Genomic DNA, 26,253 nt, shown 5'->3' on the forward strand with positions numbered 1-26,253 from the left:
ATTGGACCCAGCCTATGTCCAGGGTGCAGCTGCAAAGTTTCCTGGGATTCGCCAACTTTTATCTGCGCTTTATCCGAGGTTACAGCACCCTGGCTTCCCCCGTCAGCACCTCTCCCAGGGTTCCGTTCACGTGGTCCCCAACTGCTGACCAACCTTCCCGGGATCTCAAACACTGTTTCACCACAATTCCCATCTTGGTTCATCCTGACCCATCCCGCCAGTTCGTGGTGGTGGCCGTTGCTTTGGATGTCGGAGTGGGGGCTGTCCTGTCCCAGCGTTCTGCCCTGGACCTCAAGTTACATCCCTGCGCCTTCTTCTCCCATCGCCCCAGTGCCATGGAGAGGAACTACGATGTGGGGAATCGTGAGCTTCTCATGGTGAAGATGGCGTTGGAGGAGTGGAGGCACTGGCTGGAAGGGGCGGAACATCTTTTCATTGTGTGGACCGACCACAAGAACCTGGAATGTCTCCGCACAGCCAAGCGTCTCAATTCCAGGCAAGCTAGGGGGGCCCTGCTTTTCACCCAGTTCAACTTCTCCCTCTCATATCAATGCACGATCTATGCACAGAACAAGACTCCTCGGCACACTCCGGCTGGTCTCCTTCAACCTCTGCCTGTCCCTCACCATCCCTGGTCTCACACATCTCTGGACTTTGTCACGGGTCTCCCCCCGTCTGATGGCAACACCGCCATCCTGACAGTAGTGGACCAATTTTTCATTCCTCTCCCCAAGCTACCCTCTGCCAAAGAGATGGCCCATGGACTCCCAGTGGACATGGTCTCCGACCGGGGTCCTCAGTTCTTGTCCCGGTTCTGGAAGGCGATCTGCACACTCATTGGATAGTCAGCCAGCCTGTCTTTCCACCCCCAGTCCAACGGTCAGTCAGAGCGAGCCAACCAAGACCTGGATACGACTCTTCGCTGCCTGGTCTCTGTCAACGCCACCACCTGGAGCCTGGTCGGCCCTTCTTAAGACCACCTCCATATATCGACGACAAGCGGACCGCCACCGGACCCCGGCTCCCTGGTATCGTCTCGGGCAGAAGGTATGGCTGTCCACCCGGGATCTGCCTCTCCGGGTGGTGTCCCGCAAACTTTCCCCCCGGTTTATCGGCCCTTTCCCCATCTCCAAGGTCATTAGCCCTTCTGCTGTTTGTCTTCTGTTGCCCCGTACCCTCCATATACATCCCACTTTTCATGTGTCTAGACTCAAACCCATGTCTCACAGCCCTTTCCAGGCCCACCCCTCTCCCCCATCTCATCGAAAGCCAACACGGTGAGGCATCTCCTGAATGTTTGACCTCGGGGCAGGGGATTCCAGTACCTGCTTGACTGGGAGGGTTATGGCCCGGAGGAGAGGTGCTGGGTCCCCGCTAGGGACATCCTGGACCCAGGCCTCATCGCTGATTTCCAATGCCGGCACCACGGTCAACCAGGTATGAGCCCAGGTAGGACACCAGGTGGCATCCCTAGAGGGGGGGGGGGGGGGGTACTGTCACACCCTGATATGTGTCACCTGTCTTTGTGCTTGTCTCCACCCCCCCTCCAAGTGTCACCCATTATCCCCAATGTATTTATACCTGTGTTCACTGTTTGTCTGTTGCCAGTTTGTTTTGTTCGTCAAGCCTACCAGCGGTTTTCCCCTTACTCTGTCTCTAGTTCCTGTTTTCTAGTTTTGACCATTCTGCCTGCCCTGAGCCTGCCGTTCTGTACTTTGTCACACCACACTGGATTATTGACCTCTGCTTGCCCTGACCCAGAGACTGCCTGCCGTTCTGTGCCTTTTGGGACTGATCTGGATTACCGACCTCTGCCAGTCGTTTTGCCTACCCCCAGTTCTAGTAATAAACTTTTGTTACTTCGACACTGTCTGCATCTGGGCCTTCCCTAAAACGTGTTAATTCTAGACACTATATCCTGGGATTACATATGATCCTCTATGTAGAAGAACCCCTTACCTTTGTTGGAATCGGCTAAACTTTGATCATTGAGATAGTAAATGAATGATAGGAAATGAAAGAGACTGGGTTTTATGTCAGAAGTAAATGGTTCTCTGAAGAAAGACAGATGGCTTCGGAATGTGTTGGGGGGGAGAGCAACGTGTGAAACAGGGGAGACAGATGGACATCTGTAGATTAGATGAAGGAGGGGTTGAGGTCAGGAGGTGAGGACAGATAATAAAGGTTTGTTATCCTGTTACGCTCTTCATTAGCTTCCTGTGGAGCCATAAAATGTAAGGATTGGAGAGAAGAGCAGTGTTTTACGTAGGATGTATATAACTGTGATTTGAGAAATGGTTTGCTGTCTGATCACAGCTGTACAGAATCTTTGGGAAGAATTAAACTTGGTTAAAGCTTCTCAAGTATCCGTGAGTTATTTACTCAGAAAAATAAGAACCTAACACCTTCTAACGACTCTTGTGAAGCATTGGATTTGTAATCACACAGACTAATAGTAGGTGCCAACGGATGCAGAAGAAATGTACAAGTCTGTAGCTCAAACACACAATGTTTTAAAGGTGTTAGAAAGCCTAAATCACACCAGTGCAATGGTGGGACTCATTGCATTATAAAAAATAGAGTTGTACACTCTGTATATAAACTCCCAGTAATTTATTGGGTAAATCACCAACGTTTCAGCATCATTTTGCCTTCTTTAATATCTTTAGATGTTTTCAGTTGAAGCGCCTGTTAAATAAATGAAAATAAAGGTCATTTAACGTGTCTATTCTAACCTGTGAATGATCAATCGATGACACCCATCTGTAAAACCTTTCCTGTTGTTAGGTACAGTATGTTACCGTACACTGTTGTTTTTACCGTAATTTACAGGTAAGTTACCGTAAAACAGCAGTACAGCGCAATACTGTAAGGTTTTTACAATAATTGCAATGAATTAATAAATTCAATTCATTGAAGGGAGATGGGGTTAGATGAATGTACAAATGTACCATATTAATCGCGTTCTCATTACAGTGTAATATTCAGTCTAAATAATTTAGAATATCATAACAAGTCAATAAATGTGAGTTTTAAAATTAATAAAGACTTGCTAAAGTGCCAAGATTCTGCATTTTGACATGTTCCTCTGTGAAACCTCTGACTTCCTTGAATATTTTAACCCTCTTAACCCTAGCTAAGTTATTTTAGTTTCTTTTTGACCATTTTAATTTAAAACAATCATGGTAAGGTACTTAATTGTGACCAACCGGCTCAAAATCGGTCTTATGTAGCAAAATTTGAAATTGTGTTTTTTACAGTGGATAAAAGTAGCGACTCTGAGCTACAAAATGGTATCATTTTTTTTAGGAACAATGGGAAAGTAATTCTTCTTTGAAAGTTGATAAACTTGGAAACTCACTTTTGAGAAAATGGCCTTTGAATGTTTTGGCACCTAATAGAGAGCTCTCCTTTGTCTACACCCGTTCACCATTGTTCACACCCTCTTAAGCCAGCCCCACCCATCTCTTTAAGGATTCACATGTGAGGTTATGTGCTAAACAGTGAGTAGTGTAGTAAAGATTAAAACTAAAAGTGGTAAAAGTAGTAGCCTACAATAAGGAAAAATGTAATGTATACAAAGTGTCCAGATAAAAATATTAGATGACGCTTACCCAGACACACTTGTCTAAATTGATTGGTCATGTGAAAGAAATGCTATAACCCGCATCCACATCCAGTGGTGGAAAAAGTACTAAATTAGTATTTGGTTTTAAAAATACTTAAGTATCAAAAGTAAAAGTATATATAATTTCAAATTCCTTATATTAAGCAAACCAGACGGCACAAATTTCTGTCCTTTTTTTTAATTGACAGATAAACATAATTTACAAATGAAGCATTTGTGTTTAGTGAGTCTGGCAGTTCAGATGCAGTAGGGATGTTCTCTTGATAAGTCTGTGAATTGGACAATTTTCCTGTCAAAATGTAACGAGTACTTTTGTGTTTAACCTGTCTATGACTGGCTAGTTCCGCTAGCGGAACTAGCGGAACCCCTCGCCAACAGCCAATGAAATTGCAGGGCACCAAATACAAATCAACAGAAATCTCATAAATCAAATTTCTCAAACATACAAGTATTAGGCACCATTTTAAAGATAACATTCTCGTTAATCCAGCCACAGTCTCTGATTTCAAAAATGCTTTACAGCGAAAGCTCCACAAACGATTATGTTAGGTCACCACCAAGTCACAGAAAAACACAGCCGTTTTTCCCGCCAAGAGAGGAGTCACAAAAAGCACAAATAGAGATAAAATTAATCACTAACCTTTGATGATCTTCATCAGATGACACTCATAGGACTTCATGTTACACAATACATGTATGTTTTGTTCAGTAAAGTTCATATTTATATCTAAAAATCTAATTTTACATTGGCGTGTTACGTTCAATAGTTCCAAAACGAGCCACATGAATTTACAGAAATGCTCATTATAAATGTTGATGAAAATACGTGTTATACATGGAAATATAGATAAACTTCTCCTTAATGCAACCGCTGTGTCAGATTTCAAAAAAACATTAGGGAAAAAGCATAATCTGAGTACGGCGCGCAGAGCCCAAAACAGCAAAAATAAATATCCGCCATGTTGCGCCGTCAACATTAGTCTGAAATAATATTTATAATGCTAACTTACCTTTGACGATCTTCATCAGAATGCACTCCAAGGAATCCCAGTTCGACAATAAATGTTTGATTTGTTCCATGAAGTCCATCAATTATGTCCAAATAGCTTCTTTTGTTAGGGCGTTTGGTAAACAAATCCAAATGCACGTTCAGATCCAGTCGGCCAAAAAGTTCAAAAAGTTATTTTACAGGTCGTAGAAAAATGTCAAAATAAGTATAGAATCAATCTTTAGGATGTTTTTATCATAAATGTTCAATAATGTTCCAACCGGAGAATTCCATTGTCTGTAGAAAAGCAATGGAACGAGAGCTACCTCTCATGTGAAATGCGCATGACTGAGAACGAGGCTGCTGCCAGACCCCTTAGTCAAACAGCTCTCATCCGGCCCCCCTTCACGGTAAAAGCCCGAAACAACATCCTAAAGACGGTTGACATCTAGTGGAAGCCTTAGGAAGTGCAACATAACCCATATCCCACTGTGTATTCGATAGGGTCTGAGTTCAAAAACTACAAACCTCAGATTTCCCATTTCCTGTTTGGATTTTTTCTCAGGTTTTTGCCTGCCATATGAGTTCTGTTATACTCACAGACATCATTCTAACAGTTTTAGAAACTTCAGAGTGTTTTCTATCCAATACTACAAATAATATGCATATATTAGCATCTGGGACTGAGTAGTTGGCAGTTTACTCTGGGCACGCTTTTCAACCAAACGTGAAAAGGAAGATTAAACTACCAACGGGACATTAAAAACTGCAATACAGTTGAAGTCAGAAGTTTACATACACTTTGGTTGGAGTCATTAAAACACATTTTTCAACCACTCTACAAATTTCTTGTAGAGATTTCTTGTTGGCAAGTCTGTTAGGACATCTACTTTGTGCATGACACAAGTACTTTTTCCAACAATTGTTTACAGACAGATTATTTCACTTATAACTCACTGCATCACAATTCCAATGGGTCAGAAGTTTACATACACTAAGTTGACTGTGCCTTTAAACAGCTTGGAAAATTCCAGAAAATTATGTCATGGTTTAGAAGCTTCTGATAGGCTAATTGAGATCATTTGAGTCAATTGGAGGTGTACCTGTGGATGTATTTCAAGGCCTACCTTCAAACGCAGTGCCTCTTTGCTTGACATCATGGGAAAATCAAAAGAAATAAGCAAAGACCTCAGAAAAATACATTTTAGACCTCCACAAGTCTGGTTCATCCTTGGGAGCAATTTCCAAACGCCTGAAGGTACCACGTTCATCTGTACAAACAGTAGTACGCAAGTATAAACACCATGGGACCACGCAGCCATCATACCGCTCAGGAAGGAGACGCGTTCTGTCACCTAGAGATGAACGTACTTTGGTGCGAAAAGTGCAAATCAATCCCAGAAAAACAGCAAAGGACCTTGTGAAGATGCTGGAGGGAACAGGTACAGAAGTATCTATATCCACAGTAAAACGAGTCCTATATCGACATAACCTGAAAGGCCGCTCAGCAAGGAAGAAGCCACTTCTCCAAAACCGCCATAAAAAAGCCAGACTGCGGTTTGCAACTGCAAATGGGGACAAATGGAGAAATGGGGACACATGGAGAAATGTCCTCTGGTTTGATGAAACAAAAATAGAACTGTTTGGCCATAATGACCACTGTTATGTTTGGAGGAAAAAGGGGGATGCTTGCCAGCCGAAGAACACCATCCCAACCGTGAAGAACTGGGGTGGAAGCATCATGTTGTGGGGGTGCTTTGCTGCAGGAGGGACTGGTGCACTTCACAAAATAGATGGCATCACGAGGCAGGAAAATAATGTGGATATATTGAAGCAACATCTCAAGACATCAGTCAGGAAGTTAAAGCTTGGTCGCAAATGGGTCTTCCAAATGGACAATGACCCCAAGTATACTTCCAAAGTTGTGGCAAAATGGCTTAAGGATAACAAAGTCAAGTTATTGGAGTGGCCATCACAAAGCCTTGACCTCAATCCTATAGAAAATGTGTGGCCAGAACTGAAAAAGCGTGTGCGAGCAAGGAGGCCTACGAACCTGACTCAGTTACTCCAGCTCTGTCAGGAGGAATGGGCCAAAATTCACCCAACTTATTATGGGAAGCTTGTGGATGGCTAACTGAAACGTTTGACCCAAGTTAAATAATTTAAAGGCAACGCTACCAAATACTGTATGTAAACTGACCCACTTTGAATGTGATGAAAGAAATTCAAGCTGAAATAAATAATTCTCTCTACTATTATTCTGACATTTCACATTCTTAAAATAAAGTGGTGATCCTAACAGTGTTACGTTCGTTATAAGGATCGGACCAAGGCGCAGCGTGGTATGCGTACATTCTTATTTATTAAAAGAATGAACACTGAACAAACTAACAAAATAACAAAACGAAATGTGAAGCTATACAAACGAGTGCTGACAGGATCCCACAACAGAAAGTGGGAAACAGGGCTGCCTAAATATGATCCCCAATCAGAGACAACGATAAACAGCTGTCTCTGATTGGGAATCATATCAGGCCAACATAGAAATACAAAATCCCTAGACCTACAACAACCCTAGACATACAACACTAGAGTACCCACTCTAGTCACACCCTGGCCTAACCAAAATATATAGAAAACAGAGATCTAAGGACAGGGCGTGACAGTACTCCCCCCTTAAAGGTGCGGACTCTCGGCAGCAAACCTGAACCTATAGGGGAGGGTCCGGGAGGGCATCTACCTTCGGTGGTGGCTCCAGTTCTGGACGCAGCCCCAACCTCCTTACGCTGATCCCTCCGCTTTTGTAGAACCGGACCGTGGATCATCGCCGGAGGCCCCGGACTGGGGACCGTCGCTGGAGGTTCCGGACTGTGGCTTATCGTCGGAGGTTCCGGACTGTGGCCCGTCGCCGGAGGTTCCGGACTGTGGCCCGTCGCCGGAGGTTCCGGACTGGGAACTGTCGCCGGTAGCTCTGGACTGTGGAGACGCACTGGAGGTCTGATGCGTGGTGCCGGCACTGGTGGTACCAGGCAGGGGATACGCACCTCCGGGCGAGTGCGAGGAGCAGGAACAGGACGTACTGGACTGTGGAGGCGCACTGGAGATCTGGAGCGTAGAGCTGGCACAATGCGTCCTGGTTGGATGCTCACTTGAGCCCGGCAAGTGCAGGGCGCCAGCACAGGACGCACTGGGCTGTGCAGACGCACCAGAGACACAGTACGCAGAGCCGGCGCAGGATATCCTGGTCCAAGGAGGTGTACTGGAGACCAGGAGCGCTGAGCCGGCACCAGCCATCCTGGCTGGATGCCCATTCTAGCCCGGCAAATGCGAGGAGCTGGAATAGAGCGCACCGGGCTATGAATGCGAACTGGAGACACCGTGCGCATCACTGCTTAACACGGTGTCTGACCAGTCACAGGCTCCCCACGGTAAGCACGAGGAGTTGGCTCAGGTCTCCAACCTGACTCAGCCAATCTCCCCGTGTGCCCCCCAAACATTTTTTTTATGGGGCTGCCTCTCGTGCTCTCGTTGGTACAACTCCTCGTAATTTCGCTGTTCCGCTTTCGCTGCCTCTATCTCCTTCTTAGGAAGGCGATACTCCCCAGCCAGCGTCCAGGGTCCTGCTCCATCCAAAATCTCCTCCCAGGTCCATTCCTCCTGAACACGCTGCTTGGTCCATTTTTGGTGGGTTCTTCTGTCACGTTCGTTATAAGGATCGGACCAAGGCGCAGCGTGTTGTGCGTACATTCTTATTTTTTTTTTAAATGAACACTGAACAAACAAAACGAACCGTGAAGCTATACAAACGAGTGCTCACAGGCAACTACACATAGACAAGATCCCACAACAGAAAGTGAGAAACAGGGCTACCTAAATATGATCCCCAATCAGAGACAACGATAAACAGCTGTCTCTGATTGGGAACCATATCAGGCCAACATAGAAATACAAAACCCCTAGACCTACAACAACACTAGACATACAAAATCCTAGACATACAAAACCCTAGACATACAACACTAGAGTACCCACCTTAGTCACACCCTGACCTAACCAAAATATATAGAAAACAGAGATATCTAAGGTCAGGGCGTGACAAACAGACCTAAGACAGGGATTTTTACTCTGATTAAATGTCAGGAATTGTGAAAAACTGAGTTTAAATGTATTTGGCTGAGGTGTATGTAAACTTCCGACTTCAACTGTAAATACAAAAGAAAATTGTCACAACTTCCGCCGAATCGGTCCCTCTCCTTGTTCGGGCGGTGTTCGGCGGTCGACGTCACCGACCTTCTAGCCATCTCTGATCCATTTTCCATTGGTTTTGTCTTGTCTTCCTTCACACCTGGTTCCAATCCCATCAATTACATGTTGTGTATTTAACCCTAAGTTTCCCCTCATGTCCTTGTCGGAGATTGTTTATTGTAAGTGTTTGTGAACGTCTGTACTATTGTGCGTCGCGTTATGTTACCCGTTGATTTTTATTATTATGTTTTCCGGTGTTTTTTTTGTTGTAATAAACTGCGCCGTTGGAAACACAATTATTTCTCTCCGGCGTCTGACTTCTCTGCCGCCAGTTAAACACCCCTTATAAAAACCAGGTAGTGAGTGCATAGGCTACTTGCGGCATATGGGATATGCTCTTCCTCATTATTATTTGTGATTGTTCAACATGGAATTGTAACAGATGTGATTAAATGGAGTCCACAAATATTCTTACTGCAGTGTGTTTCTTTAATTCTCAACCTTTATGTTGCTTTTGTCAGTAAGAATGTCAAGCATGTCAATTTAATCACATGAAGGACAAAACACTCACTGTACAGAAAAGGATTAGACTATATCCAGTGCATTCGGTAAGTATTCAGACCCCTTGACTTTTTCCACATTTTATTACGTTACAGCCTTATTCTAAAAGGGATTACATTTGTTTTTACCCCGCATAATGACGAAGCAAAAACAGTTTTTCAGACATTTAAAAACAGAAATACCTTATTTACAAAAATAAAACAATGGGTTTGAATACTTTCCGAAAGCACTGTATGTTACTGGGTAAACAATAAGAAAAGGATTAGACTATACATGTACATCAGTTCACATAGGTTATCGGGTAAACAATATGCCAACCAATATACCAAACAGTCAAATGCACTTGGTATTGACCCCACGACTGGTGTCTGGGGTAATTACTCAGTCAGGGGCCGGTTTCCTACACACAAATTAAGCTTCTAAAATTGCCAGTGTAGAAATCCCCTAACATAACCGATGTGTAGCCTACAATATGTCTAACACTTAATAGACAATTCACACATTGGAATTTGTTTGGTGACAACAATATTACAGACAAGACGAATTGTAGGCTATAACATGGGACACAACATCACAGTAACATCTAGATAAATATATTAGCTATATTGTAGGATATTTCATTTATGTTAGAAATTTGGAGTACATGTAGGCCTGCGTAATTATATTGTAAGGATGGAAGGATGAACATGTATTTAAGCTCTAAATAGTCATCCACCCAAAACAGTAAACATACATCAATAATAACCAATCATAGGTGGCGACACCAACCATTTATGAGCATGTAGTGCCTTTTGATTCCAAAAAACAGAAGGTTGTCTCCCATATTGCTTTGGCTCCGACTTCATGTTGCAGTTGGTGAGGAACAACTGCAGAAATGTCCAGTCAAAAGTTCCTAACTTTAGATCACATGGTTGTTGTAAAGGTCATGCAGTCGACTTGTAGCCAAGATTATGTCTTTCCTTCCTAACAATGGGAATCGTTGTCCACAAAGCGGCATGGCGAGCTGTCTAGCTCCCGCCTGTCCTTTCTTTGGATTGGTGGATACATCTCATTATTGTAATACTTTTTTGAATATTCGGGTTGTTGACGTCAACTGCCTGTATTCAATGGAGAGAGATGCTATGCCACTAGCCTCATGCAATGAATATGCATAGCCATCACAGGTCCTACTTATATCAGTACACTCGTAAACACGTAAGCAGTACGAAACTTCTATTCGATCAACTAAAGCTTACGTAGCAAATAAACTCTCTCATTGAACTCCATACCAAAACTCCTTGCTTGGTGGGCGAAACGAGGATAAAAAAAACGCCACCTGCTAGAGTGAGACAGATTTTCCACCGAGGTGGGCCTCTATTCCTCTTCCTCTCTGCATGTAGTCAAGTCAGACAATGTTTATACACATGATGCAACACACTTTGAAAGGTGGTGAACAACGTTGGTTTAAGTCTTGATAAAAGTGATCCGCTTGAACCAAGAGGCCAGGGTTCCGGTGTAGAAGCACGGTTTGAACGGCTCCTATAGTTTTGCTTCGGTACTGCAGTTTAAAACTGACGCCAGGCCCAGAAAGACCATTTCCATAGATGGCCACATAGAGAAGTCAGATTTGAAAATTCCTACTGAGACACTTTAGTCATCACCTTTGTGCACAAAACGTCCATTGAGTTATTCAAATAATTATCGATGAGTCCAATTTTTTCCCCATCACTCACAGCCAATGTCTGCCATGTTTTTGGATTACCTAATCGCTGCAATTTGGATATAGTTGAACCATGAATCAGGGTGTGCAAGCCTGAGTAGATTACCTTGAAAACAAAGGTCGGACAACTTGGATACGGTCTCCAGCTGTTATTATACCTCAGTGGCTTGGATTATCCAATGTCTTTAACCCTTAGTGTGCCCTGGGTGTTTTCAGCTGCCAGTGGTTTGTACCTATTTATTGTTTAACTTTCTTTGCAGTTTAAAAATAAATTTACAACATTATTCTCAGTCATTGTGTTAAGCCTTTTGAAGTCGTATCACATGCTGACAGCCTTAAACAGGAGTCACTTATCATTGTCAACCTTCTTTGAAAGTTGATCTAACATTTTAGATGAGATAAAGTCATTGCCTAAAATTACTCAAAATACGCCAATTTATGCGCATTTTAAGGTATGCAGGCTAAATGTCACTGTTCTATCGCTCCTCCCGCCCGACACTCCCCCAATTACCTACTTCCCCTCTTCCATAGAACCTAATAAGTGATCAACTCCAGGACAGAAAATGGCGACGGAGGGGAGCCGGACCTCGTCGTCGGGAATGTATGAATCGAATAACGGCACAAACGTTGGAAGTGGTCCTCAGGGAAACTCAAACACTCCTGGTCTTCCAAGCTGTCCCGGTAAGGCGAAGAGTAGTACCGGGGAAAACTCGCAATGGAGACGTAAAGAGCTACGGAAAGTCCGAAGTGTGGATCTGGATAAGCCTGAGTCGCTGCTCCTGTCTCCCGAGACGGGGACTGCTCCGATATCAGTGCAGCTGCACTTGTCTATATCCTCGCCTGGTGCGGTCCAGGCTACTTTATTAGAGCAAACTCACTACATTCAGCAGAGCAACTCATTAACTGATCACCCTGTCTCAGATAACGCTCAGGAATTGTTGAACACTTATTTAAAAAACAGCAGCGACCATCTCAGTCCCGATAATGGTGCTACCCGAACTTCAAAAGAAGTGAGCGCTACACAAAATAGGTAAGGTTTATGAGATTGGCTCTTGTGCATGGATTTTTGATGATCATTAATACTTTGTTGGTTGCATTCTGTCAGTTACAGACATAACAGCTTGTAAAAAAAATATCCTCATCTTAACTTCGATTTATTGAATTCAAGTGCGTATTTACTGTAAAGCATGACAGTAAACGTGTTATTGGTTTATAAATTATGAATTAATAATGATTATGCTTAGGCTATTTATATATTATAATTATTCAAACGCATATCCCAATTCCAAGACCAGATAATTTAAGGTCTGAAATTCTCCATCTCTAACCCAGTAGAACTTTTTGTGTAAACTATAGAGGCAAAAGTGATACTTTTCACTGCCTATTTACAGATGTTTCATAGCAGCACTAGGTTGCACTAGCAATTGGTTGTCTGCGAGTAAGATATTTAAATGTCATAACATTACACTGAGAACGTAGGTGAAAAGCAAACAATATTTAAATAGAATTGTTTTATTTATAAACATTTTGGATTGAAATAATTTCTGTATGACAAACTCAGATTTGTAGCAGGTCACGTGTTTCAAGCCGGTATTCCAATTCTACTGTTGATCCTTTGCTATGCAATGTTCTGCCGTTCAAATAAATGTACACACACACTACATTATATCTCTCAAACTGTCATAATAATGTTACTAATTTACTCCTTGTTTTGTAATGGTTGTCATAAAAAAATGAGTCAACTTCTAGGTGTTTATTTTTGGGAGTAGTGTTTAACAATCAACATCTTAGTGTCAGTTATGGTTCCAGGTTAATTTACAGGGCATGCTTAGGCTCCCTGAAAATGTAACTTCTGTGTACCTTTACAGAAGGAAGAGCCTTGGTTAATGAGTGATATATAGTGCATAGATCATTGAACATAATCACATGAGAAAGACAAGAGTCGCCCTGGATGAATGACAGCTTTTTTAGAAAAGAAAGATTGTGAGACGACAATTTGCTGCAACATGAGACGTTGGCTTTTGGAACTGTGCGTATAATGAAAGATGAATAGGATGTTGGAAGCTAAAGAAATGGATGGAAAGAGAGCTGGATTCCGTTGTGGCGTTTCTTGTCCGGGATAATGGGCCAAGGCAGAACATCAGTATCCCCTCACCGCACAAATGTAGAATTCCAACAACCAACTGAAACCGCATTCACCGAGACCCACTATTGGACCTCAGAGGCCCAAACCTTTTTCTGACACAATCGTTTCCAGGTTGACCTTTAGTCCTCTCTCCGCTGATCCTTTAGAAACAACACAATGAAATATACAGAACATTTGGACATTTCTGTATTATTACAAGTTAACAGAACAGCATTCCTAATTGTAAGCAGCGTACAGAAATGTTGGTCATTTCACTAACCACGTTTCCATCCACAGCTTTAAGCGAGTAAAGTCATGCTGTTTAAAAAACAAAAAAACAACAGCTGTGATGGAAACAGGAAGATTCGGTACAGTTTGAATTAATGCTGACAGATAATTTGTTTGTTCGACAAGGTGGGATCTTTTTGTCTGTAAAATGATTTATGTGAGAAATGGTGTTGGAAACGCCTTTGTGTGCAAATGTTGACCTCATTTACATCATATCGAAGTACATTTGGAGTCACCCGATGATGTGGTCCTCCCACTACAACTCGGGAACCATGCAGTTTATTAGGCAACAAATGAAATAAGTTACGATGAACTTCACAGGGTGGTGAAAGTGCATTGTGATGAGCTTGATGCTCCTTTCCAATAAACATCGAGGGTCTTATTCTGGTGGCATGATGATCGATGCTTGACTGCCATTTGACAAATGCAGTGCCTCTAGAAAGTATTCACACCCCTTGACTTATTCTACATTTTGTTGTGTTACAGCCTGAATTCAAAATGGATGACATTTCTCACCCCTTGCTACACATAATAATACCCAAAAATGACGAAGTGAAAACATATTTTTTGAGATATTAGCAAATTGATTGAAAATGAAATACAGAAATGTCTCATTTACATAAGTATTCACACCCCTGAGTCAATACACGTTAGAATCATCTTTGGCAGTGATTACATCTGTGAGTCTTTCTGGCTAAGTCTCTTAAGTGCTTTGCACACCTGGATTGTAACAGCCCTAGGAGTGCCCTGCGGTTAAATGCTTCTGGTACAAAGTTATAAAATTAATTTTGAAGTGCATGAATGTAAATATTCAATGCTTTGCTTCTACTACTTTACTTAACGTTGGTGGCTCCTTGAATCTCTCAATCAATCATAAACAGTTACTGCTGGCAGGCAGCAGTGCTGCCAAGAAATATGTTGGCTCTTAGATGGCAATCACCCCACTCTCTCTGTGGATTCGCCAGTGGATACAATTACTATTATAAGTTATAACATTAGAATTATCGACAGTGAGAATTAATGGTGTTAGTCAAGGACCAATTGAGCCCAGGACAAATATATTTGACTCTGTAAAGAATAATCTCAGTTAAAGCCCAACACATACAAATAAACAATCTATACTGAACAAAAATATAATCGCAACATGTAAAGTGTTGGTCCCATGTTTCATGAGCCGAAATAAGACATACCAGAAGTGTTCCATACGTGCAAAAAGCATTTTTTTCAAATTTTGTGCACACATTTGTTTACATCCCTGTTAGTGAGAATTTCTCCTTTTGCCAAGATAATCCATCCACCTGACAGGTGTGGCATATCAAGAAGCTGATTAAACAGCATGATCATTACACAGGTGCACCTTGTGCTGGGGACAAAAGGACAGTCTAAAATGTGCTGTTTTGTCACAATGCCGCAGATGTCTCAAGTTTTGAGGAGTGCAATTGGCGTTCTCTGTTGCCAGAGAATTTAATGTTCATTTCACTACCATAAGCCGCCTCCAACGTCGTTTTTTGGAGAATTTGGCAGTACATCCAACCGGCCTCACAACCGCAGACCATGTGTAACCACGCCAGCCCAGGACCTCCACATCTGGCTTCTTCACCTGCAGAATTATCTGATACCTGCCACCTGGACAGCTGATAAAACTGAAGAGTATTTCTGTCTGTAATAAAGTGCTTTTGTGGGGAAAAACTCATTCTGATTGGCTGGGCCTGGCTCCCAAGTGGGTTTGGCCTATGCCCTTCCAGGCCCACCAATGGCTGCGCCTTTGCCCAGTCATGTGACATTCATAGATTCGGGCCTAATGAATTTATTTCAATTGACTGATTTCCTTAAATGAACTGTAACTCAATAAAATGTTGAAAATGTGTACAGCATTTACACTGAGTGTACAAAATATGAAGATCACCTTCGTAATATTTAGTTGCAATCCCCCCCCCCCCCCATGTTGACTCCAATACTTTCCACAGTTGTGTCAAGTTGGCTGGATGTCCCTTGGGTGGTGGACGATTCTTGATTAACACGGAAAACTGTTGAGCGTGAGAAATCTAGCAGCGTTGCAGTTCTTGACATACTCAAGCCGGTGCACCTGGCACCTGCTACCATACCCCCTTCAAAGGCACTTAAATATTGTGTCTTGCCCATTCACCCTCAGAATGGCACAGAATGGTGTGACTAGGGTGGGTGATCTAGTGTGTTGATTTCTATGTTGGCCTGGTATGGTTCCCAATCAGAGGCAGCTGTTTATCGTTGTCGCTGATTGGGGATCATATTTAGGCAGCCATTTCACCACTGTGTTTTGTGGGATCTTGTTTTCGTGTTGATGCCTGTGAGCTCTACAGAACGTCACGTTTCGTTGCTCTTTATTGTTTTTGTTAGTTTCAATTAATAAACATGTGGAACTCTACGTATGCTGCGCCTTGGTCCTAGTATGATTACCACGACGATCGTGACAGAGAGACACCAAAAAACGACTTAAGTAGTACTTTAAAGTATTTTTACTTAAGTACTTTATAACACTGATGTCATGGAAAGAGCAGGTGTTCTTAATGTGTTGTACACTCAGTGTATATACTGTATATACTTCAGAAAGTATTCATACCCCTTGACCTATTCCACATTTGGTTGTGTTACAGCCTGAATTCCAAATGGATTCAATATTATTTTGGTCTCACCCATCTATACACAATAGCTCATAATGACAAAGTGCAATTTTTTTTTATATTTTTTTTGCAAATGTATTGAATGAAATAAAGAAATATCTTATTTACATAGGTATTCACCCCCCTGAATCAATACGTTGTAAAGGCATTTTTGGCAGGGATCACAGCTGTGAGTCTTTCTGGTTAAGTCTAAGAGCTTTCCACACCTTGATTGTGCAACATTAGCACATTATTATTTTCAAATAGCTCTGTCAAATTGGTTGTTGATCATTGCTAGACAACCATTTTCAGGTCTTGCCATAGATTTTCAAGTAGATTGAAGTCATAACTGTAACTCGGCCACTCAGGAACAGACTGAACCAGGTTTATCTGTAGGATTTTGCCTGTGCTTAGCTCCATTCCATTCATGTTTTTATCTTGAAACTCCCCAGTCCTTAACAACTACAGTCATGGCCAAAGGTTTTGAGAATGACACAAATATGAATTTTCACCAAGTCTGCTGCCTCAGTTTCTATGATGGCAATTTGCATATACTCCAGAAGGTTATGAAGAGTGATCAAATGAATTGCAATTAATTGCAAAGTCCCTCTTTGCCATGCAAATGAACTGAATCCCCCAAAAAACATTTCCACTGCATTTCAGCCCTGCCAAAAAAGGACCAGCTGACATCATGTCAGTGATTCTCTCGTTAACACAGGTGTGAGTGTTGACGAGGACAAGGCTGGAGATCACTCTGTCATACTGATTGAGTTTGAATAACAGACTGGAAGCTTCAAAAGGAGGGTGGTGCTTGGAATCCTTGTTCTTCCTCTGTCATACATGGTTACCTGCAAGGAAAAACGTGCCGTCATCATTGCTTTGCACAAAAATGGCTTCACAGGCAAGGATATTGCTGCCAGTAAGATTGCACCTAAATCAACCATTTATCGGATCATAAAGAACTTCAAGGAGAGCAGTTCAATTGTTGTGAAGAAGGCTTCAGGGCGCCCAAGAAAGTCCAGCAAGTGCCAGGACCGTCTTCTAAAGTTGATTCAGCTGCGGGATCGGGGCACCATCAGTACAGAGCTTGCTCAGGAATGGCAGCAGGCAGGTGTGAGTGCATCTGCATGCACAGTGAGGCAAAGACTTTTGGAGGATGGCCTGGTTTCAATAAGGGCAGCAAAGAAGCCACTTCTCTGCAGGAAAAACATCAGGGACAGACTGATATTCTGCAAAAGGTACAGGGATTGGACTGCTGAGGACTGGGATAAAGTCATTTTCTCTGATGAATCCCCTTTCCGATTGTTTGGGGCATCCGGAAAAAAGCTTGTCCTCAGAAGACAAGGTGAGCGCTACCATCAGTCCTGTGCCATGCCAACAGTAAAGCATCCTGAGACCATTCATGTGTGGGGTTGCTTCTCAGCCAAAGGAGTGGGCTCACTCACAATTTTGCCTAAGAACACAGCCATGAATAAAGAATGGTACCAACACATCCTCTGAGAGCAACTTCTCCCAACCATCCAGGAACAGTTTGGTGACGAACAATGCCTTTTCCAGCATGATGGAGCACCTTGCCATAATGCAAAAGTGATAACTAAGTGGCTCGGGGAACAAAACATCGTTATTTTGGGTCCATGGCCAGGAAACTCCCCAGACCTCAATCCCATTGAGAACTTGTGGTCAATCCTCAAGAGGCGGGTGGACAAACAAAAACCCACAAATTCTGACAAACTCCAAACATTGATTATGCAAGAATGGGCTGCCATCAGTCAGGATGTGGCCCAGAAGTTAATTGACAGCATGCCAGGTCCTTGCAGAGATCTTGAAAAAGAAGGATCAACACTGCAAATATTGACTCTTTGCATCTACTTCATGTAATTGTCAATAAAAGCCTTTGACACTTATGAAATGCTTGTAATTATACTTCAGTATTCCATAGTAACATCTGACAAAAATATCTAAAGACACTGAAGCAGCAAACTTTGTGGAAATTAATATTTGTGTCATTCTCAAACCTTTTGGCCACGACTGTACAATCATACCCATGACATGATGCAGTCACCATTATGCTTGGAAATATAGAGAGTGGTACTCAGTAATGTGTTGTACACAAACATAACACTTTATATTCAGGACAAAAAGTTAATTGTTTTGCCAAATGTTTTGCAGTATTGCTTTAGATTGCATGTTTTGGATTCTATAAAGAGGTTCCCTTATTTTCACTCTGTCAATTAGGTTAGTATTGTGGAGTAACTACAATGTTGATCCATCCTCAGTTTTCTCCTATCACAACTATTCAACTCTGTAACTGATTTAAAGTCCCCATTGGCCTCATGGTGAAATCCCTGAGTGGTTTCCTTCCTCTCTGCGAACTGAGTTAGGAAGGACGCATGTATATTTGTAGTGACTGGGTGTATTGATACACCATCAAAAGTGTAATTAATAACTTCACCATGCTCAAATGGATATTCATTGTCTTTTCTCTTATTTTTACCATTTATGAATAGGTTCCCTTCTTTCATTAACCTCTGCTGTAAGTCAAGGACCATGGACAAGGTCAATGATTAATCAAAGTTCTAGATGTTCCAAAGTCATGAAATGTATGTATGTATTTGATGATTTGTTTAACACTTTTTTGGTTAGTACATGATTCCATATGTGTAATTTCATAGTTTTGATGTCTTCACTATTATTCTACAATGTAGAAAATAGTAAAAATAAAGAAAAACCCTTGAATGAGTAGGTGTGTCCAAACCTTTGACTGGTACTGTAAATCTTTTCAGTCTCATGAGGGGGGATAGGAGTTATATTGGCCTCTTCACTACTGTCTTGGTGTGTTTGGACCAAGCTAGTTTGTTGGTGAGGTGGACACCAAGGATTTTGAAGCTCTCAACCTGCTCAACTACTGCACCGTCATTGTGAATGGGTGCGTGCTCAGCTCTCCTTTTCCTGTAGTCCACGATCATCTCCTTTGTCTTGATCACGTTGAGGGAGAGGTCAATGACCTCCTCCCTATAGGCTGTCTCATCGTTGTCGGTGATCAGTACCACCGTTGTGTCGTCAGCAAACTTTATGATGGTGTTGGAGTCGTGGGTGAACAGGGAGTGCAGGATGGGACTTGCGGGGCCCCTGTGTTGAGGATCAGTGTTGCAGATGTGTTGTTACCTAACCCTTACCACCTGGAGGCGGCCCGTCAGGAAGTCAAGGATCTAGTTGCAGAGGGAGGTGTTTAGTCCCAGGCTCCTTAGCTTAGTGATGAGCTTTGAGGTCACTATGGTGTTGAACCCTGAGCTGTCTTCAATGAACAGCATTCTCACGGAAAGTGTTCATTTTGTCCAGGTGGGAAAGACCAGTGTGGAGTGCAATACAGATTGCTTCATCTGTGAATCTGTTGGGGCGGTATGCGAATTGGAGTGGGTTTCTGGGATGATGGTGTTGATGTGAGCCATGACCTGCCTTTCAAAGCACTTCATGGCTACTGATGTGAGTGCTTTTCCCCCAATTTTTGCCTAAGATAACATACCCAAATCCAACTGCCTGTAGCTCAGCATTGAAGATTGTGGAAATGTAAAATGAATGTAAGAGAATATAACACATTAGATCTGGTAAAAGAAAATACAAAGACAAAACCATGCTTTTTTTTTGTATTCTTTTGTACAATCTTTGAAATGCAAGAGAATGGCCTTAATGTATTATTCCAGCCCAAATCCAACTGCGCAATTTAGATTTTGTCCACTAGATGACAGCAGTATATGCAATGTTTTAGACTGATCCAATGAACCATTGCATTTCTGTTCAAAATGTTGTATCATGACTGCCCAAATGTGCCTAATTTGTTTATTAATAACTTTTCAAGTTCATAACTGTGCACCCTCCTCAAACAATAGCATGGTATTTACTGTAATAGCTACTGTAAATTGGACAGTGCAATTTAGATTAACGAGAATTTAAGCTTTCTGCCGATATCAGATATGTCTATGTCCTGGGAAATATTCGTACAACCTCATGCTAATCGCATTAGCCTACGTTAGCTCAACCGTCCCCAAGGGGGACCCACCAATCCTGTGGAGGTTAAAGGTCACATCAGCTATGGAGAGTGTGATCAGACAATCAACCGTTTGAGGCGTGCATAGAATGTATTTAGCCTGTCTGGTAGGCTTTTGTCACTGGGCAGGTCGCGGCTGGGCTTCCCTTTTTAGTCCGTAATAGTTTGCAAACCCTGCCACATACGACGAGCATCAGAGCCGGTGTTGTAGGATTTAATCTCAGTCCTGTATAGACGCTTTGCCTGTTTGTTGGAGGGTATATCGGGATTTCTTATAAGTGTCCGGGTGAAAGTCCCGCTCCTTGAAAGCGGCAGCTCTACCCTTTAGCTCAGTGTGGATGTTGCATGTAATCCATGGCTTCTGGTTGAGGTATGTCACTGTGGGGATGACATCATCGACGCTCTTATTGATTTAACTGGTACTTCCTGCTGGTCCTGGTACTTCCTACTTTTTTACCATATGGAGGGCGAGGGAGAGCTTTGTACGTGTCTCTGTGTGTGGAGTAAAGGTGGTCTAGAGTTTTTTTTCTTCTGGTTGCACATGTTACATGCTGGTAAAAATGAGGTAAAATGGATTTAAGTTTTCCTGCATTAAAGTCCCCGGCCACTAGGAGCGCCACCTGGATAAGCATTTTTTTGTTTGCATATGGCTTCATACAGCTTGTTGAGTGCGGTCTTAGTGCCAGTATCGGTTTGTGGTGGTAAATAGACAGCTACGAAAAATATAGAATGTGTGCTCTACAGCTTATCATGAGGTACTCTACCTCAGGTGAAGAAAACCTAGAGACTTTTCAATATTATATTTTGCACAACAATTGTTATTGACAAGTAGACACAGACCACCACCCCTCGTCTTACCGGAGGTAGCTGTTCTGTCTTGCCGGACAACCCAGCCAACTGTATATTATCCATGTGGTCGTTCTGCCACGACTCGGTGAAACATAAGATATTACAGTTTTTAATGTCCCGTTGGTAGGATAGTCTCGAACGGAGCTCATCCAGTTCATTCTCCAATGATTGCAAATTGGCCAATAGGATGGATAGTGGAGGGCTACCCATTCGCCGAGTAATTCTCACAAGTCACCCTGATCTGTGTCCCCTGTAAAGGCGTCTCCTATTCACGCAAATGACTGGGATTTGGGCCTGGTCCGGGACCAGCAGTAAATCCTTCGGTGGCAGACACATCGGCAGAAACATTATGTACAAAATAAGTTACAAACAAACCGAAACAAATCGCCAAAATAGAACAATTCGGTCTTAAAGACTCCTAACCAATTGATCTATTTTGTGTGTTTTTTTGCAATGTTTGTAACTTATTTTGTACATAATGTTTCTGCCACCATCTCTTACGCCCGAAACTGGACGAAGATTTTTTCTTTAATGAGTCGGACGCAAAGAATTTACTGTTGCTCCCAGACCAGGCCCAAATCCCAGTCATTCGCGTGAATCCGGTGCCGTAATTGTAACACACTTACCCAGAAAGACTTACAGCTGTATTCGCTGACAAAGGCGCATATACAAAGTATTGACTCAGGAGTGTGAATACATATTTAAATGAGATATTTACAGTATGTATTTCATTTTCAACATATTAACAAATATTTCTAAAAACATGTTTTCACTTTGTCATTATGGGATATTGTCTGTAGATGGGTGAGATATATATATATATATATCATAGATGTTGAATTCAGGCTGTAACACAACAAAATGTGGAATAAGTCAAGGGGAATGTATTTGGGTTGAATATTTTCCCGGTATTTTACAAATGTTCCATCCCGAGAGTAAATAACTTTTTTCCCAGATACTTCTGGTTTTGGCGGGAAATACCGGGTTGACATTCAAAAGCATTATAAAGCATATATAAATAATATATACAGTGGGGAGAACAAGTATTTGATACACTGCCGATTTTGCAGGTTTTCCTACTTACAAAGCATGTAGAGGTCTGTAATTTTTTATCATAGGTACACTTCAACTGTGAGAGACGGAATCAAAAATCCAGAAAATCACATTGTATGATTTTTAAGTAATTAATTTGCATTTTATTGCATTAAATAGCCCATCCAACTACCTACCTCATCCCCATATTTGTTTTTGTTTTTCTGCTCTTTTGCACACCTGTATTTCTACTTGCACATCCTCATCTGCACATCTATCACTCTAGTGTTAATTTCTAAATTATAATTACTTCGCCACTTTTGTCTATTTATTGCCTTACCTCCTTACTTCATTTGCACACACTGTATACAGATTTTTCTATTGTGTTTTTGACTGTACTTTTGTTTGTCCCATGTGTAACTCTGTGTTGTTGGTTTTGTCGCACTGCTTTGCTTTATCTTGGCCAGGTCGCAGTTGTAAATGAGAACTTGTTCTCAACTGGCCTACCTGGTGAAAAAAGAATATTTAAAAAATACCCGATCCGGCCAGTTGAAGCAAGCTAGCTGCTTATAAAGTAAGCTTTGGGCAACAGGGTTAAGTAGCTGGCTAGCTAGATATTTTCATGAATAGGAGAATAACAAGTGGCTACCTAGTTAATACTTACTCACATGGATTCCTAAATCATTGCTGAGAATATTGAAAATAACTGCAGTTTATACTGGTCTTTGTTTTCAGGCTGGTTGCATTTGTGCTAGCTAGGATGGTACCAAGCTCAAGCTAACTAGCTACCCCAGAAGTTTCTAATAAACATCTGTATCAAAGATATTTGCAAACATGTTTGATCCTGCTCGTTTGATCTTGCTCTTATTTCAAATGCTCACTCATACGTTTTCCCATTCGGGTCATGTGAAAGAAATGCTATAACCCCCAGCCACATCTTGCCAAGTGGATGGGTCTCTACAGAAGGTTTAAACGGTACAGCCAAATGGTTACTTGCATAGTAGCAATATCAGAAATAGATAGTGTCAATATAAATGAAATAATATACATTATGTACAAGAACAATATCAATAACAATATCAGTGATAGATCAGGTAGTTATATGCATACAATCAGGGGTAAAGTGGCTGAGCAGCAGGATAAAAAAAATGATTGCAGAAACGTATGGCATGTGTGTTAGAGAGTAATATGAATAGAGGCACTGCGGATGGTGCTGATGACTGGTCCGTCCGAACAACGCATGAACAAGGGATTCTATATTCGTGGGCCTGTTTCTGTCCTGCCCTTGACTTAGGTGCAGGGCATGTGATGTCCATAGCCTCTTCGTTGCAAAACTCTCTGATCTTCTCAAAAATATACATTTGTCTAGGTGGTGCTGGTGCAGGCAGACCATCTATGGGAGGAAGGATGTTAGCGTTGCTCAGCAACTGAAACCTGGTCCCGACCGAGTCTGAACGCTCCTTGGCGACGACAGCACCAGGCTCCAGAGCATCAAAGCTGTAAAACAGGAAATAACAAATACAAAAAATGTAGAAGACATTACAACCTTGCACAACATCAAATCAATCTCATCAATTCACCTCCTAAGTTTAGAAAAGAAGAATAACATCATACAATGCAATGAAAATGATATTCACCTGAAGTGCTGGTACTGCTTGAACTGTGGCAGCGGCATAAAGTACGGAGTCAGGTGTTGTTGCCAGCAGATAGCTTTCCACCCGCACCATACCATCCTCCAGTCCAACCAGCTGTGGGATGTTAACCCCTGTCACAGTGCTGTCCTTCACAACACCAGGAATCTCAGACAAACTGTTAACTCTGGTCTTTCTGAAGCGCTGCTTGATGAGGCTGAAGCACTAGTCGGGGGCAAACTTGGTTGTGGCCTGTGATGAGGAAGTAAAGTTCCAGACTGTGCTGGAGCTTTTGCATGGTCCGCCAGGCACAATACCAGAGCACAAACTTGCTCTTGTTTTGCCCACTTTAGTTAAAAAGTAGATGGGACCTGGCTGCATAGGGTCAGAAGGATAGTGTACCTGCAAAAAAACAGAAGAACATTAAGATAAGTTAATGAAAAGAAAAAGTAATGTAAATTGTATCAATATCATTTTTTGATGCTACACTGTCAGGTAAGTTTCACTTATCTACAAATGTGCAGAGCAGCAGCACTGCATACAGAAACGTAATCTTGGAAACTGGAAGTTAAAATGATAACACACAGCCAGACTACACAAACCTCTGGAAAATACAGAAATAATGTGAGATCAATAAAAGTAGTGCCAATCAAATAATCAAAACGTGTTGTTTATGTTTTACGTACCAAGTGTCGTCATCGATTCCTTGTAGAGATGCCACAGTGCTGCTTTTCACATGGGTTGGCAGCAGCTTTCCACCAAAGTGTTTGTGTCCTATTTTGGCATTATTATACAATAGATAGCCATAATCACCTTCAGACACACCTGGCTAACTTAATGGGTCATATAATCATCTGGTGAAGTGGAGTGTTTTGTTTAGACATGCTAGCGAAATAATTAACCGTAATCCTAATCCATAGAGTACTGGCAATACAAACCGATTGTCATAGCTAGCTAAAGTTAACCAAATAATGGCATTCTGAGATAGTATTACTACACACAGATCATAAACGTAATGTTTGCTAGCGAGCCAGCCATTTAACATCAGCTAGCTAGCTAGCAGTAAGCTTTAACTTGCAATGAAAATAACTTTATGACAAAATTAGAAACTTGTATCTTAAACTGTAGCTAGACACGTACCCGTATACATGAATGAACGCTCACGGCAGCACCTTTAATTTAAATAAGACGTCCTGTGTCATTTCAGTTTTGTTTGTACAGCTTGCTTGGCCCGTTGTTGTGTCAAGTCACTCTGGTTCACACTGACCGTGTGCAATGCCATACGAATCATCTTAAACTTCAGCCCCCACCCAAACTCTGACCATTTTACTCACCTTAGCAGAGCTGGTTAGGCTGTTTTCATGTTATCCTGAGCGTTGGGTGACTGTAACTGTGCTCCTGGCAACAATTGAATTATGCTTTTTTGCTGACGTTTACTGACACCGGCCATATTCAACCAGTGTTGAGCGTTTGTAAATTCCTTAGTTATTCTGCGCTCTGCTACACTCAGAGTGTTCTGAAAAAGGTGTTGCAGTGATGTTCTATTGAAATGGATACTTGCATACTGGAGTATTTTGTTAAGTTTTAATATGCAATAAAAAATAAATAAAGCCGCTTTAGACAGGATTACCCTACGCATACTGACCAGCTCAAATAGACAGAAGCATGCTATATGGCAGACCAATCCAAACTCATCTCTCGCCATGTCCAGGCCACTCATTATCTCAGCCAATCATGGCTAGCGGGAAGGTTGCTGATTTTTTTTCTGTGGCTTAATCAACTAGGCTCGTAATTTAACACTTTTATTCGTATTTACATATGGCATACAAGTTTGTTGTTATGAAAGTTCACATGTTCGAGAAGGCATTTCTGCCCCAAAAACTATTTAGATATTTTTTTAAAAAGTTTACATTCAAACGGCTCTCCTGTGAAGTAGTGACTCGCGACATACGCCTAGTTTCCTGAAACGGGTCACATATGTTAGTAGATGAAGAAGATTGCATTCTTCATTTCACCTGTCACATAATTTGTCATTGTGAAGCTCACTGGCAGTCCCCAGTCACGTGGTGTTTGTTTACAAACACTCAACGACCAGAGACCGGAGCCTTGTGAGTCACTCACTTTTGTGTTGCACGTGCCAGATGATCTAGTTACAGTACTAAATTCACAACTAAATGTTTACCAGCTAGATATCTTTTAACTATTAAGTTAGCTGTCTAAAACTTGCTAAATGCTCTCCAGTTGTGCCTTTAATAGCTAGTTAGCTATCTAGTTATGTGGTTAGCTTCTTCCAAAATCAAGCTTCGCTTGGTAACAACAGAGAATCCCCTCCTGGATCAAGAGCCTTGCTGTCTGTTTGATTTGTGCATGCAGCAAACTGTGAGTAGCATTTTTCCGGTACTTGTACACTAGTATAGTTTAGGCCAGAGACTGTATAAGATAGTTTGCAATACGCTTGTTATCATTTAGTTAGCATTCTCTATGGGATTTTACATGTACTTGTTAGCATTGCTAACCTTCGGA

General features: G+C 41.9%; 1 protein-coding gene across 2 annotated transcripts in view; it reads left to right on the forward strand.

Moving 5' to 3' along the window:
• The first annotated feature begins 11,676 nt into the window (after nucleotides 1-11,676).
• Nucleotides 11,677-26,253, forward strand: part of LOC139552020 (mitogen-activated protein kinase kinase kinase 1-like) — a 117,970-nt gene continuing 103,393 nt past the window's right edge. For both annotated transcript variants that reach the window (XM_071363354.1, XM_071363355.1), the window contains exon 1: nucleotides 11,677-12,151. In XM_071363354.1, coding sequence (XP_071219455.1) covers nucleotides 11,685-12,151 — 467 coding nt within the window. In that variant the 5' untranslated portion in view covers nucleotides 11,677-11,684. The remainder of the gene's footprint in view (nucleotides 12,152-26,253) is intronic.

The sequence above is a fragment of the Salvelinus alpinus genome, chromosome 24, assembly GCF_045679555.1.
Source record: "Salvelinus alpinus chromosome 24, SLU_Salpinus.1, whole genome shotgun sequence".
NCBI lineage: Eukaryota > Metazoa > Chordata > Actinopteri > Salmoniformes > Salmonidae > Salvelinus > Salvelinus alpinus.